At 36.6% G+C, this 13,885-nt stretch overlaps 1 protein-coding gene across 1 annotated transcript; it reads right to left on the bottom strand.

Moving 5' to 3' along the window:
• Positions 1 to 637: 637 nt before the first annotated feature.
• LOC104585747 (uncharacterized) lies at positions 638 to 4,123 on the bottom strand. The gene is made up of 2 exons (XM_010242721.3): positions 2,358 to 4,123; positions 638 to 1,456 (listed from the first exon to the last, which is right to left on the bottom strand). The coding sequence occupies exons 1-2, from the start codon at positions 3,013 to 3,015 to the stop codon at positions 825 to 827; spliced, it is 1,290 nt and encodes a 429-aa protein (XP_010241023.1). The 5' UTR covers positions 3,016 to 4,123; the 3' UTR covers positions 638 to 824.
• Between the last annotated feature and the right edge of the window lie 9,762 nt (positions 4,124 to 13,885).

Genomic DNA, 13,885 nt, shown 5'->3' on the forward strand with positions numbered 1-13,885 from the left:
TGTATGCAACTGTAAGTGAGTTTCTGTTTATATGACAAGCATATGAAAAGGAAACTCTGCAGCTCTAAGCAGGCACAATTGAGGTGGAAACTCAAGCCTAGTGCATGAGATTCCTAAAAGCCAGCAGTTCTCTTCCAAACCCAGAAGCAGAGAGGAATGATGAAGCAAGATTCCTTTAGGCTGTGTTTGGTTTGACAGAAAATAAGAGAGGAACAGAAAGCTGAAAGAAAGTTCTTAAGGATTTTCACAAATTTTGCAATGAACTTTTTCCTCAACTTCCTCCTCTTATTTTCTATCAAACCAAACAAACCATTAGTCAACTTCAAATATTTGATGTTCAGCTCAAATCATAACAAAGTCCGGTAAGCACAACAACATATAATTCTAAAATAACAGCAAATCCCAAAACGATGTAAGCCATGTAACCCTAAGGCTAAGTGAGACACTAGGTTACAATTTCTCCCTCTTTTACTGAATGTGGATCTGGATTTTCGAAACATACAGCGAACGAAGATAAACTTTGTATTTTTTTTTTCATTTTTGGGGTATGTGAAAGTGATAGAAATGAAAGCATTACTAAATGCCTGATACAAACATAAAGAAGAAACCTGCAACCTATTGATCTGTAGCCATGTAGTAGATAGAATGGAGAGGAATCAGCATTCTTGTAATTATATAAAGCAAAAAATTTATAAGAAAAAAAGGACTGCACAGAAAATTAAGCACCTTGATCAAACCATGAAAGAAGGATAATGACAAAAATGGGGAAAAAGAATTTCACAAACCTTTCACAAGCTGGTAAGGTAAGGAAGTCTTTTGATCTCTCAGTGTCTGCATATTACCACAAAGCAAGGGAGAAGAGCTCTAGGATTCAGTAAATAGAGCTCTTCGATATTTGAATAAAGGCCAACTTTCCCAGCCAATGAATCAAACCCAGTTTGGCCTGCCAGTTCTTGGAAGTTCTCCAATGGTCTATGGACCCTTCCGGCAATAACTCGACAAACTATTAGAGCCTTCTTCACAGATGGATCATCTTCATAGAGTTGGATGGACTCAAAGGCTCTTCCACTTGTTGAAGTTGTGAACACACCAATCCCTCCCTTGAGCTCCTTCTTAGTGGAAAACCCATGTCTGATAATCCGACACACACTGCATTTCTCCAACATACAGAGGTTGGAGGAGCCATTCATGCCGAGGGAGCATGCCACTGTCGTGCCATAGAACCTTAGAAGTTCATTTCCATCCGCTAGGCAACGAGGGTGTTTCTTGGGGAGTTTGCTGGCCTTCATCTTCACCATTTCCCTGTATTCTTCAAAACGAGCAAGGGTCTTTTGCATGTTATGGACCTTCAGAACCCTCTCAATCCGCCCACAATTGTTTTCAGATTTTAACCAGCTTGTCCGGCAAATAATTTCTACAATCTTCCTAGACGAGTCTCCTTCAACAAGTTCAGTGACTGCACAAGTCAACAGAGCAAAAACTGAAACGTTGACAGAGAAAACCACCCAGAGAAGAAAGAAAGGGACAGGTTTAAAGTTGAAAGTTGGATGAAATGAATCCGAAATTCAGGGGATTAGATGAAGCAAAGACCCAGAAATTAGAGAAAATTAACAGCCTAAATCCTACAAACATATGATGGAGAATAATGCGTTACATCTTAACACTGACTCAAATAACTCAGACGATCAAGAAGATGAAACGAAACAGGACATGTCCCTGAGCCTACTAGCTTCATGGATGCTACTGAATTTGAATGGTTTTTCTTTTAGGTAAAAAATTTTGAATATTTTAAAACTGCAAAGCCTTAGAAACAGATATTGGAGTTTTGGAAGGAAGAACTTAAGGGGATCTAACAGAGGAGAAACAGTGTAGGTTATGAGAGGAAAATAATTCACAAGGGAACCAGATACTTATCAGGAAGATAGAGATAAAAAGGAAAGAATGTCAAGGCAATGAAATCAAGTAGAACTTGATAATGAAAAACTGAATAGGTAATCGAGTCTTAATCTTTTATACATGAACTTGTTTATGATTAACGTCAGATGATCTCTGTTTGATATTGAAGGAAGACATTTCACTGTACGTAGAATTGTAAAGGGTGCATATGCTGTAAAAACTGATTGAAGAGGGGAAAACGAATTCTGGTACAAAGAAAACTAAGATGGCTACTTACCCTCTCCCGAAACCTAGGAAGGAAGGAGAAGAATGACAGAAATGTACCCAAATAAGGCTTGGAATAGGAGAAGATTGGATGTAATCTAACGGCGAACAAGAAGCATCAAACATAAACATCCTTCTGAAATGCACAAACAAAAGAATAATATGTACAAGAAGAACAAAATATGAACATCTCTTACCAGCATGCTTGGATAGATGATGAGCCTCTAGAGTTTCCCACTTGCCGAACTGCTCTCCACATTTGTGGCAGGTCACAGTAGAAGAACCATGAGAATCTACCTCATGAGAAGTCCTAGGATTTGAAGGAATACCACCACCATCCCCGCCACCAAATATAGCGGAGCCTCCAAATATGGAACCACCTCTATCAGAGAGAAACCCAGGAGACTTCCTTGGAGGGGTTGCAGAGCTCTTAAGCGAAGGGTTGTAATAGTGCATTGTGTGGTGCCCTCCAGGCCCGGGCGTTCCAGGCCGAAGTGTGCCCACAAATGTTGAGCCATCGCCACCAAGCCCACCACCCGCAACTTCATGTAAACCCCCAAAACCAGTAATCTTAAGCTCACAGGTCGAATTACTGAGAATCACTTCATGGGTTATTGGGTTGAGAAATTCACTACTTCCTATGGATCTCGGACTGCAGCTCGGAGGCTTCTCTAAGTGTCTCTTGCTCCCATGGATTACATCTTTCAGGTTTGCTATGGATCTTGAACAGCCGGACCTCCCTGTTTTTCTTGTCAAGAAGGTGCTCAAATGGCTCCTGGCTTTTGGGTCGTGAACATCTGATGGCTCGGATTTGCAATGAAGGGATCTCTTCAGAACAAACCAAACTGTTGGCATCTTCTTCTTTCCTCCTTTATTTTGTGCCTATATTATGGGGCTTTAAATACTTAAAAATCTTCTCTGCAACTCTTGACCAGCACTGCCCGGAAGAGCCCATCACTTGTTATAGCCATGTTCCTTTCCATTCCTGTTGACCCAGCTTTCAACTAGTAGAGGTGGAAAAAGCAACTAAGGAAATAAGGAAGGTCAGTCATCTGTAATTTCTTTCTATTTTCGGAACGAAACCTCCGTATCTGCACTTTCTTCTGCAATATCAATTTGTAAACCAACCAGCCAATAAAACCTCAACTACCGAAAATTTCAACTCAAAAATCTTCATAAAACACTCATAAAGATGGATTGTTTCAAACTTCAAAGCAGCCCGAACAACCTGCTCGTCTTTTAGGAATCAAACCAACCATTGCAGGAGCTGAACTTGGAAATCCCAACAAAGCAATGATGCTTTGGAAAGTTTTCCTAAATGGGTCTTGAAAAGGAAGAAAAAGATATAGAAATTAATTACTTAGGAGAAACCAAGGGAACCCAGTACTAAAAACAAGAAAAAATATATAAAACAATCAAGTGAAAGAAAAAAAAAAAAAAAACTGACAGAATCTTTGGTTATTGGGGACGTGAAACCAGACTGAGAATTGAGAGTTCCTTGCTCAGTGGCATTAATTAATAAATAAAAAACAGAACAGAGGCTTGGACAGACAGAAATTACGTGATTACACAGAGGGAGGGAGAGAAAGGGACACTAGCTTTCATAAATTTTGCTTTTTCAGAGAAAGAAACAACTTAATTAATTACAGACATTTTTTTTCATGCAAGGTGCATTGCTTGGTGAATCCAAAGAAGATTTCAAGTTGCGATGAATGAAATATGATTCCCCATTATTATAAACCTCGGAAGCATGTCCTCAAATTTATTGTGGCTCTTTAAACTTGGGAGAATTCGGGTAACCAAACAAAGAGAATTGTTTTGTTTGGAACTGGTGCTACCATATCGGCTGTTTTATGAAAAAACAGCACCAATTTTGTTTCGGTGCCAGCAGCAATATATTATCTAACATTAACATCTAAGATGATGTTATATCATTGCATCACTGGCAGTAATGCACTCTTTTCCAAAAAAACGGTTGCTCTAAATTACATTTTTCCGATTCTTAATTCATGGTCTGGAACAATATTTTTTTCAGAAAGGTAGTACCAAATAAGAGGATGTTCGATGTTGTTTAAATTACCACTTTCTCTGACACCTTTTGGGCATCAATGTTAAACATCACATTATACTTTTATTGTGTGAGAAAACGGTGTAATATCGAAGCCACGTCGGCTATCATATCAGAAAACATTTTGAGAAAGAAAAAACATGTCAGAAATAACGTCTTCTCAAGTGAACCGATTTTTTAAAAAGTGGCACCGCATTTATTTACTGTATTTTTAAGAAAATGGCTAATCAAACAACACTCACCGATGTGTTTTTTTGCGTTTTACAAAAATCTGATGTGGTAACAGAATCAAACACCACCTTGGATTTTATGTGCATTAATTACTCCCATCCAACAATAATTCCAATTAAACAGAGATGGGACTTTACTTCATCAGTACGCGGAAATCCCAATTCCGGAACCAGTAATTAATTAAATTAAATGGACCGATAGTAAACATTCATTGTACAGTCAACACCACCATGACTGGAACGTACTGTCGACCTCTTTAAACCGTCGGATTGAAACTGATGATCATGTTCGGTTACTGGATTAGTAGTAGATGACCAGATCCAGATGATCACATTGATCATCCATCCATTTGGGCGGGACCGCGACAAGGAGACATGATATATAAAAAATAAAATTTCAGACAATCCTGCGCTGGTGTGGGACCCACAAATTGAATTCAGTGTTTTCAGAACAAAGAACATGGGTTGGGAGGGATCAGGCAGGGATGAGGGTGTGTGGTATCCAATCCCCCGCACAGTATCGTTGTCGTTACCGAGGTTTGTTTTTGCACTTTGTCTCTTTATTTAAAACATATACCTACCTACACACGCTAGACGCTACATATTAACTCAATAATGCAATGCTGTACGTACTATTATATAAAACTATGACGGCCTTTCAACCCTTGGATTGGAAAGATGTTCCATGTTGCTTCTTCTTTTAAACCCGTAATTCCAGTTATTTCCTCTCAAACAATAGAAGAAAGGCTTCCACTATGATGGCGGATAGACATGTTAATGGGAAAATTGAATACCAATCAATCGGGCATTATAGAAGTAGTAATCAATCAGGTGGGTTGTGATTAGTTAAAGTCTTTATTATATCATGTCTTTTGGTGTCATAGATTATTCGCATAAAAACATTATCTTTTATTGTTGTTATTTAGGCTCAGTTTGGAAATGGTAATGTATGCGGGTGCAAAACCTTATATTTTGGAGGTTGAAGAGGAATAGTAATTCTATTGTATTTCGAGAAGGAAGATGTCGAGAGAGAGAGAGAAAGAGAAAATGGGTCATTGAAATTTAGGACTCTTTGTTTGTCGTCAGAGGACGAAGCTTAAATGATTTAGGTCTAACATTCGGTGAAGGGAGGAAGAAGAAGACCCCGACATTCTATTCTAGGGGTAAAATAGTAAAATAAAATTATCATATGTTGGAAGAACATTCTAACACAAAACACTGTTATATTTTGAAAGGCTATGGAAACTGGAAAGCAGTAAAACCCGACCCAAAATTAATTATAAACCGGATTTGATCGATAGATAAAAACCCAAGTGATGAATTTTTGGTTTTTGCCAATGTTTTAGAAACCAATCCAAAGGTTGGACCATTTTTTCCACTGATTCGATCATCCAAGTTAAATGGGTCAAATTGCAACATGTATTATATATATATATATATATATATAAATAAATACATGTATTAATTTATGTTTAAATTATATTCATTTACTTCTATTTTTATTTATTTTTTATAAAAATGTTAAAAGTTTGGACATGGAAATACAAAATTATGACCACCAGATATTTGTATATACATTAATGTGTAATTTGTGACCTAGTGACCATGTTGAATTGAATGGGTCAATGGTTCAATCATCTGGATTGAACTATTTGTTATCAAAGCCCAAATTTTAGGAAAATCAGACCTGAAATCACGACTGAAAGACAGTTCAAACAATTCAACCGCTTCAATGGGTTTTAAACATTGGTTTTTGCTACATAGCCTCTCTAAATTGAATTTGAGGGAGTTTAGAGGAGATAATAGAAGCATAGATTTCTTCTTTCTATTTCAAGGTGAATATTGAGTGGATGACTGGTGGGTGAGACGAAACAACTTAGCAATTCATTAAAAAAATAAAATAAAACAGCTTAGCAATTCTTTATGGAATTATTGGCAGGAGTGATTAGAGTCTGTAGATGAACAAGCAACGAATGCCATGAAAACAAAGAGCGACAGAGACTGGGCAAAGATAAAGAAAACTCATATTCATTTAAAGAGTTTGATGTGTACAAAACCCACCACCCATTTATTGCAGCACGTGAAATTCAAAATAAAAATTAAAATTCTCAGTATACCCTTGAACAAAACCTAGATGGGGCTGCAAATTGAAAAGCTAACCATTAATGGGTCCCTGACTGATCATCTGCTACAAAACACTGGATTCCTACAGAACTCACTTCTTAGCCTAAAGAAACAAACAAAAGAAAAACAACAAACAAAAACTAACATTACTTGTTGGTTTTTCCTTCCCTTTTCTCTTCCCGGGTAAGGAATGCTTGTTTTATTATATAATGTTTGGACAGGCATTTAAATTAAAAAAAAAAAAAGTACGAAAAAAGACCAATGGGCCAGAAAATAAGGACTCCCGATTTTTTGTCCATAAAAATTCTATTCATGTCTATCTACAACACATTACTCTCATGAATTGTGAACATCTCCCCTACATAATACTATATAGGAGGATGAGATACACTCCATGTATAACTGCGACATTATGTAAATAGATGTGGACAGAGTTTGTACATCCGAACTCGAAAATAAGAATAACCAAATCTCATTCCACATCCATAGTACCCGATCCAGACAAGCTGAATGTGGATCTTGAAAGATTGATCCATTATAATAAAATCCAAATGCAGCATTTCCATTCCAACACTTTTTTTTTCTCTTCTGATTAAAAAGGTTTAGATTCACAAGAAAACCATATTGTTTGATTCTCATATTAAAAAAAGAAAAAGGTTAGAATGTGACAAGCGTTGCCAACCAATTTAAGAAATAAGAATTGAAGTGGGGATGTCTTGCGACTTGCTCTGGTAAATTACACGTTTGTAGGTATCATAAGCAGCACAGTTGAATCCATGTAGCTCGTAGACCTCTTCTTTTGTTTGGATAGATTGGAATTCGATTAGATAAGAATTGTTGGATAGTGGTGGTTTTCAAACATTAAAAGGCTAAACAGTAGTGGACGTCAGAGCATTTCACTTTCACTTCTGTGGGCCTTAGTTTGACATAGGCCCAATATCAAAACTGCCGACCTGCCCAACCTAATGATATTCAAATACGGCTGTGAGGAGTTCAGACGTTCATCGTTCATGAGCGGGAGGGGACCTCCGACCGTACGCCAATCAACATATGTTTTCGGGTTGGGGAAAATTATGCTGCGGGAAAGACACGGTATGAGAAAAGTTTTGATCAATCAAAATCTATTCATGAATTTTAATAAATAACATCTGATTGGATTTTACATTTATGATTCTAATTGATTGGTTAGAAGTTTTTAGATATCATATCTTTCTCATATCATAATCGGACCCGATTGACTGACATGACATGGCATGACAAAAACATCATGGCTTTTGTGAACTCCTTATGGGCCGGATTGACCCCCTCTTGTATGGGCTCTGGGCCCTGATGATGTACTTATGAAATATTTATCCTTGTATATTTATAAAATAAAATGGATCTTTCTTTATTGACAAAAGAAACCAAACTGTAAATTGCTTATCCATTGGACTAGTAGTAGTGGTTTTATATATCTAAGTAAACAACCCCTTTATGCAACTCTACTATACCCCTACATAGATTTATAGAAACAAGAAGGTATCGTGTATCCAACTGTGTCTTTTAATGTGGTTTTTCTTTTTCATGGATCCCACCATGTTTGTATTGTCAAGTTTCCAGGGGTTGCAGAAACTTCTTATTTAGTAGCAGCTGTAAATGGATTGAATCAAATCCAATGTATTTATACCCAAATTTGATTTATTAATATCCCGATCAATTTCAAACGAAGACTACCCATCAAATTCAGACTGAAATGAATACAATGAATAACTTAAATTATTGATAGAACCGACAAAAATGACTTTTACATTGTGCATCATCATGAATAAAATGGCTTAAAAGTTAAAACTTCTATTAGACTTTTACCATGTTTTTACACTTTGGTAAATATATATCAAACAACTTTACTTATAGATGCATAATAATTTTATTTTTATTATAATGCTAACACTTGCCCCTGCCCTCACGTCAAGACAACCTTTCCAACATTTTAGTTCATTTCTTTTATTCACTCTCCTCTTGCACGTGTAAATACATGTGTTAGTCAATTATTATGGTGTAGATATAAGCACATGGATCAGATTGGGGTGGATAATTTTTTTTGATCAGCAAGAAATTTTTAATTAATAACAGAGAAAAACTTAGAATTAGCTACAATAGTTATAGGTTACAGAAAAATATTAATCTAATCTACAATTAGGGTTGTTCATAAGAAGGCCCAACCCGACCAAATTGATCAACCCAGACCGACCCAACCCAAGTCGGCCGGGTTTTCATCAGCACCGGTCAGTTTCAGGTTAGGTAAATTTATAAACCGAAATATCGGGTCGGTTTCGGTTTTCTTGTGTAAAAACCAAAACCGAACCGAACTAGTCTTCTATTAGTTCGGTAGTTCCTAGTTTCCTATTTAATTAATCTTCTACTAGAACTAGAACAACCCTATCTTCTAGTTCCTACTTAACTAAATTATATCTATCCTAGTTTCTATAGTCTTTTACACCAAATAGGCAACAATTAGGCAATTACAATTAGAATTAGGTGTCCTCTTTTTCCTAGATTAGAATTTAGAAAGTTTCTTTAAATATAAATGTTTCAGCCTTCTTTCTATAAAACAGTTTGACTTTCTATTTTATTGTCTTATTGAATATTGATAACTTTTGTCTTTTGTCTTCTAACTTTTGTCTTATTGAATATTGAATATTAATAACTTTTGTCTTCTATAAAACAATTTTGTCTTTTGTCTTATTGAATACAAAAGCTTTTTGAGTGGAATAGGGGTTAGTAAGGTTGACACTGGACCAAAGGTGAGACAAGTTTCAGAAATAAGGTTTGACTACAGGAGCAAAACCGAAACCGACCGAAACCGATCCAACCCAACTCAAACCGACCAGGTCGGTTTTGCCTATCAGTGGGTCGATTTCGGTTTCCACCTCAGGTAACCTGACCAGGTCGGGTCGGTTGGGAAAACCCTAGTAAACCGACCCAACCCGACCCGTGTACAGCCCTATCTACAACCACTTGCAATCAACTACAATTCTGCCCAATATAATGTAGAATTATTGGCTCCCTGTTTTGTTAGGGTATTTTCCATCCCATTTGCATTCCATTTAATCCAACCAAACTGAGAGTTGATCCTCTTTACAAGTATGCCAATTTCTCTAAAGATAAATTTGAGCTTACAAGGTATTGATGTGATGTTTTTAGCCTAAGAAATGATTAGTAGTGAGTCTCCTTCTATTTCTAAAACTGTTGTTCCATCTTTAGACCTTGAAGTAGGGCTAGAGATTTAGCCTGTATTGAGACACCAATAACTATTGGTCCTGAGAAGAGTGCCACCACCACACCTAGATGATTTCTAATCACACCCCCAATGTCTGCCCTTCCTGGGTTACCAAAAGAACTCCCATCAAAGTTTAGTTTTAGTTTGTTCAGTGCTGGTGGCTTCCATTCCACACTCACAATTACTTTGGGTGCATCTATTTGTGCTACTTCAGACCAACTTCTTAGAATCTCATTCGTGGAGTAATTTTTTAATAGTTCCATGGTCTTCACCCAATGTGCAGTTCTGATTTTTATGACTTCAATAACTTCCTCTTTTGATTTACTTTTTTCAAAGAAAATTCTTAGGTTTCTTTCCTCCTATATAGTCCATACTATAGCTGCTCTTGATGCCTTCTATAAGCACTTTCCTCTTTTCCTCTATTGTCTCAGGAATGAAGAATGAGAAGACTTACCACATCCTATGGCGGAGGTTGGGGAGCCCATCTGCATCCAAAGAGAAAACAAACAACAATCCAAATACCAAAAACAAAAGAGCAGGATAAAAGTAAATGGGTTAGGGTTTCACCACAATCCATACAAAGGACACACACATGAGGAGAGAGGCATTTGTTTGGCCTCCTTCTTTGTAGCACATCACAAGTGTTTACCTTCCCTAGGAACACTTTCCAACAGAAAGCTTGTACTTTTAGAGGGATCGGATTACACTAGATTTCTCTCACTAGGAAGTTCACCCCCATAGGATTAGAGTGAGTGAACAAACCAAAGAAATATGCACCAAGAAAATAAACCATTAGAAATTGGGGACCAAACTCTACTATCAGCTATAGATTGGTTTAAATAGACCCTCTCAAGTGTTGAGATCAAAAGCATTAGAGACTCACATTCATGTTCCCTCCACCCTCTTCTGAATCCAAAATCCCAAGAGATACCTAAACCTGAAAACATATCAAACATAGCAACAGGTTTGTTTTTAAGGTTTAATAAGGAGTAGAAGTCCAGAAATTTGACCATAAGAGGCACCTCCCCAACCCAAAAGTCTTCCCAGAATAAAACTGTATTACCACATCCAAAATCAAAACTAATAATTGGGGTGGATAACATTCAATCCAATTATACCAAAGGAATGAAATAGAATAATATTAATTAAAGAGATTGAATTGGACAAATAACTAGTATCATTTCAAGCCCTAGCCCTGTGCTTTAGGGGGTGTACTACTTTGAACTATCTTTTTTTTTTTATATATATAAGCTCTTGAATAGTAAACATGAAATTATGGAATTGCCCAAAAGAGGGGAGAGTGGACGAATTGGTGGTGGGAGTAGGGATTCTAGTAGAGGAGAATATTAGATGTGGCTGGTAAGAGTTATATGCTTAAATATGAGAATAATGATAGGCACAATGCAAAGACAGTGATAGAAATAGAGGCGATGAGGTGAACGGATTGTATCAGTTTTCAAGGTTACCAGTACGCAATTTTTAGCTGAATTAGGTGATTTCAATATTTCTAAAAGGTGATGTGACAAGACCCATGTGAAAGTATAAACCCAATAAAGATAAAAAAGAATAATAATAATTTAAAAGGAATTTTTGGTCAATACTTTGAACCACCATGGTAGAAGGTGAAAATGCAAATGGTTGGTTGAAGGAGGGTAATTAAGGAGATTAGAGTCAATAACGTAAAGGACAGTGGTTAGAATTAGAAAACACTAGTTTAAAAGACAGTGGTTACTGGTTAGAATTAGAATAAGAGGTGGTCATGACCAGAATCTTGCTTGAAATTTTAAGAGTAATGAAGGTGAGTGAATTGACAGAAGTAAGTAAACAAATAGTTGACAATGGTGGCCTAGATAAAATAAAAAATAAAATTAGAGTTGATTGATGATGTCCAAATCCATTCATTAATTTATAAACACCACTTTGATGGTCCAGGTTGATTTAGTAGATTTTTTTTTTCTGCAACTACAATATCAATTACTAAAAAGATAAGGAGTACATCAGGAGGAGTAATCCAAACTAACTCTCATGGTGAATTCCCCAAAATTTTGTAGTTAAAGTATGAGAAATCAAGTTTAAAGATCTATGCACATTAAAGAAACATAAATCATCAAAAATAGCAGTAATATTCTTAATGTCAGGTATAACTGATTGAGCAGTAATCACATTGAGATAATCATTTACCACACAGATTTTCTGATGATGAAACGCCGAAAAATGCTTTAAAACAGAGAGAATAACCTATGCTTCTACACCTTCAACATCACAAAGAAAGGAAAGGAGATGGAGTAATGCCCGCCATGATGAACCTATGATTAAGATGGCATAGATTAGTTGAAACTTTGGCATATTGCAATTGGATATTAAGATTAGTTAACTGATATGATCTTAGTTGGTCACTTTAATGGCCCAAATATTTCAATAGATTTGGCAATTCAATTCATTTGAACTAAAGCATTGGTACATAAATGGGATTGCCGAGATTAATTGATTGATCATAATTAGGTCGTCATCCTGATGGCCAGCCAACTAGACAAGTCTATTTTTATATCACCTTACTTAAAAAAGACCTTATAGAAATTTTGGTGTCAAATTTGAAGATTCCGGATCTCCTGCCCATGAGAACTCTGTCCATGTCTACCCACAACGTATTATCTCCTGTGAATTAACAACATCTCTTCCTGTATAATACTATGCAGAGTTTGAGATGTTCTCCATGTATGACTACGATAAATATGGGCAAAATTTGTATGAACAGGAGATAGGGACTCAAACTTGAATGACCAAAGTTCCAAGTGCATTGTTTGGATAGCCAAGATTAACTCTCCACTCTTTGGAGGCCACTTTAATATCAGCCTAGATTTTTTTTTTTTTTTTGCGGCGATTTAATACATGGTTGACGTTAATACAATCTTAGGATACCAAGAGAGATTTTGAAATAAAAACAAGAGCATCTTAAAATACATTAGAAATGTGTAACAGTACACGTGGCATACCGTCCATTATTAATTTATATTTTGAGAGAGAATAGTACAGGGGGCCAAGTTTTAAAACCCCCAAAAGTACAAGGATGGGCCCCTTGACCCCTGAGTTCTCTACACAGGCCACTGGCTTTGCTGTTTGAAGCTCTAATAAGTCTCTAACAAAAATACCATTATACAATTGTCTAAATCCAACTTCATTTCTAAACAAGTAATTAAGTTTCTTAATTAAATGCTAGGAAATCGATCCACCTTAATAAATGCCCAAATTTGTGGTGGAACAGGTTTTCTCTAATTAGTAATTTAATTGTGATACTACGGAAATTCAATGCTTCCAAGTTCCAACAACCAAGTGGTCACGCTGCATGAAAGAAGAAGCACATGATCAGATTCTCTCTCTCTCTAGAAAATCTTGGAATGCCTATGAGCTGTGAGATGTGGTATCGCATGAAACTTTTGAGGATTATCAGGAATTGGAGATCTTTTCCCTGACACTGTTAAGACAGACTACCAGTAGCAGTGATTCAAGAATTCATCTGAATCCACGTACCAAGAATGCTATTTGAATCCTCAGGCTCATAGAATCTAAGAATCATAAGTCATCTCAAATGGGTCTGCTCCAAAACAAAACTACACACACCTATACATAATACATTGGGGCTGATGAGACTTCACAAAAGTTTGGTGCATGCATGGTAAACTCAGGTAGACGCCAGAGAGTTTAGAAAGTCTGTCCAAGGGCCGGGGGAACAGATGAAACCATGTCGACAAGCAAATTGTAGGGATAGGTCCATCCTCCTTCCTCCATACCAACCCCACTGGCACTGTGCGGAGTGGAGGTTGAACAACCCACTCAATGAAAAGTGATGAATGCAACTCCATATATATAATTAATATAATATATGACAAATACATAAGATCATTCGAAATTGACTTTGATTTTTCACGCCAAAGATAGGTTACTTAACAAGGGTCGAACTCCAACTGGATAACCAACCTGCAATCTTCAATTTAATTTAATGCCACCCAAGACAAATTTGTCAAAACAAACCTAAATTAAGTGGGT

The sequence above is a fragment of the Nelumbo nucifera genome, chromosome 1, assembly GCF_055504915.1.
Source record: "Nelumbo nucifera cultivar China Antique chromosome 1, China Antique-T2T, whole genome shotgun sequence".
NCBI lineage: Eukaryota > Viridiplantae > Streptophyta > Magnoliopsida > Proteales > Nelumbonaceae > Nelumbo > Nelumbo nucifera.

Bases quoted from the DNA above. Each gene is read 5' to 3' on its own strand.
- LOC104585747 (XM_010242721.3), bottom strand. From the start codon at position 3,015: ATGCCAACAGTTTGGTTTGTTCTGAAGAGATCCCTTCATTGCAAATCC. The intron at 1,457-2,357 runs GTAAGAGATGTT...TGACTTGTGCAG, and splicing joins TCATCTATCCAAGCATGCTG to TCACTGAACTTGTTGAAGGA.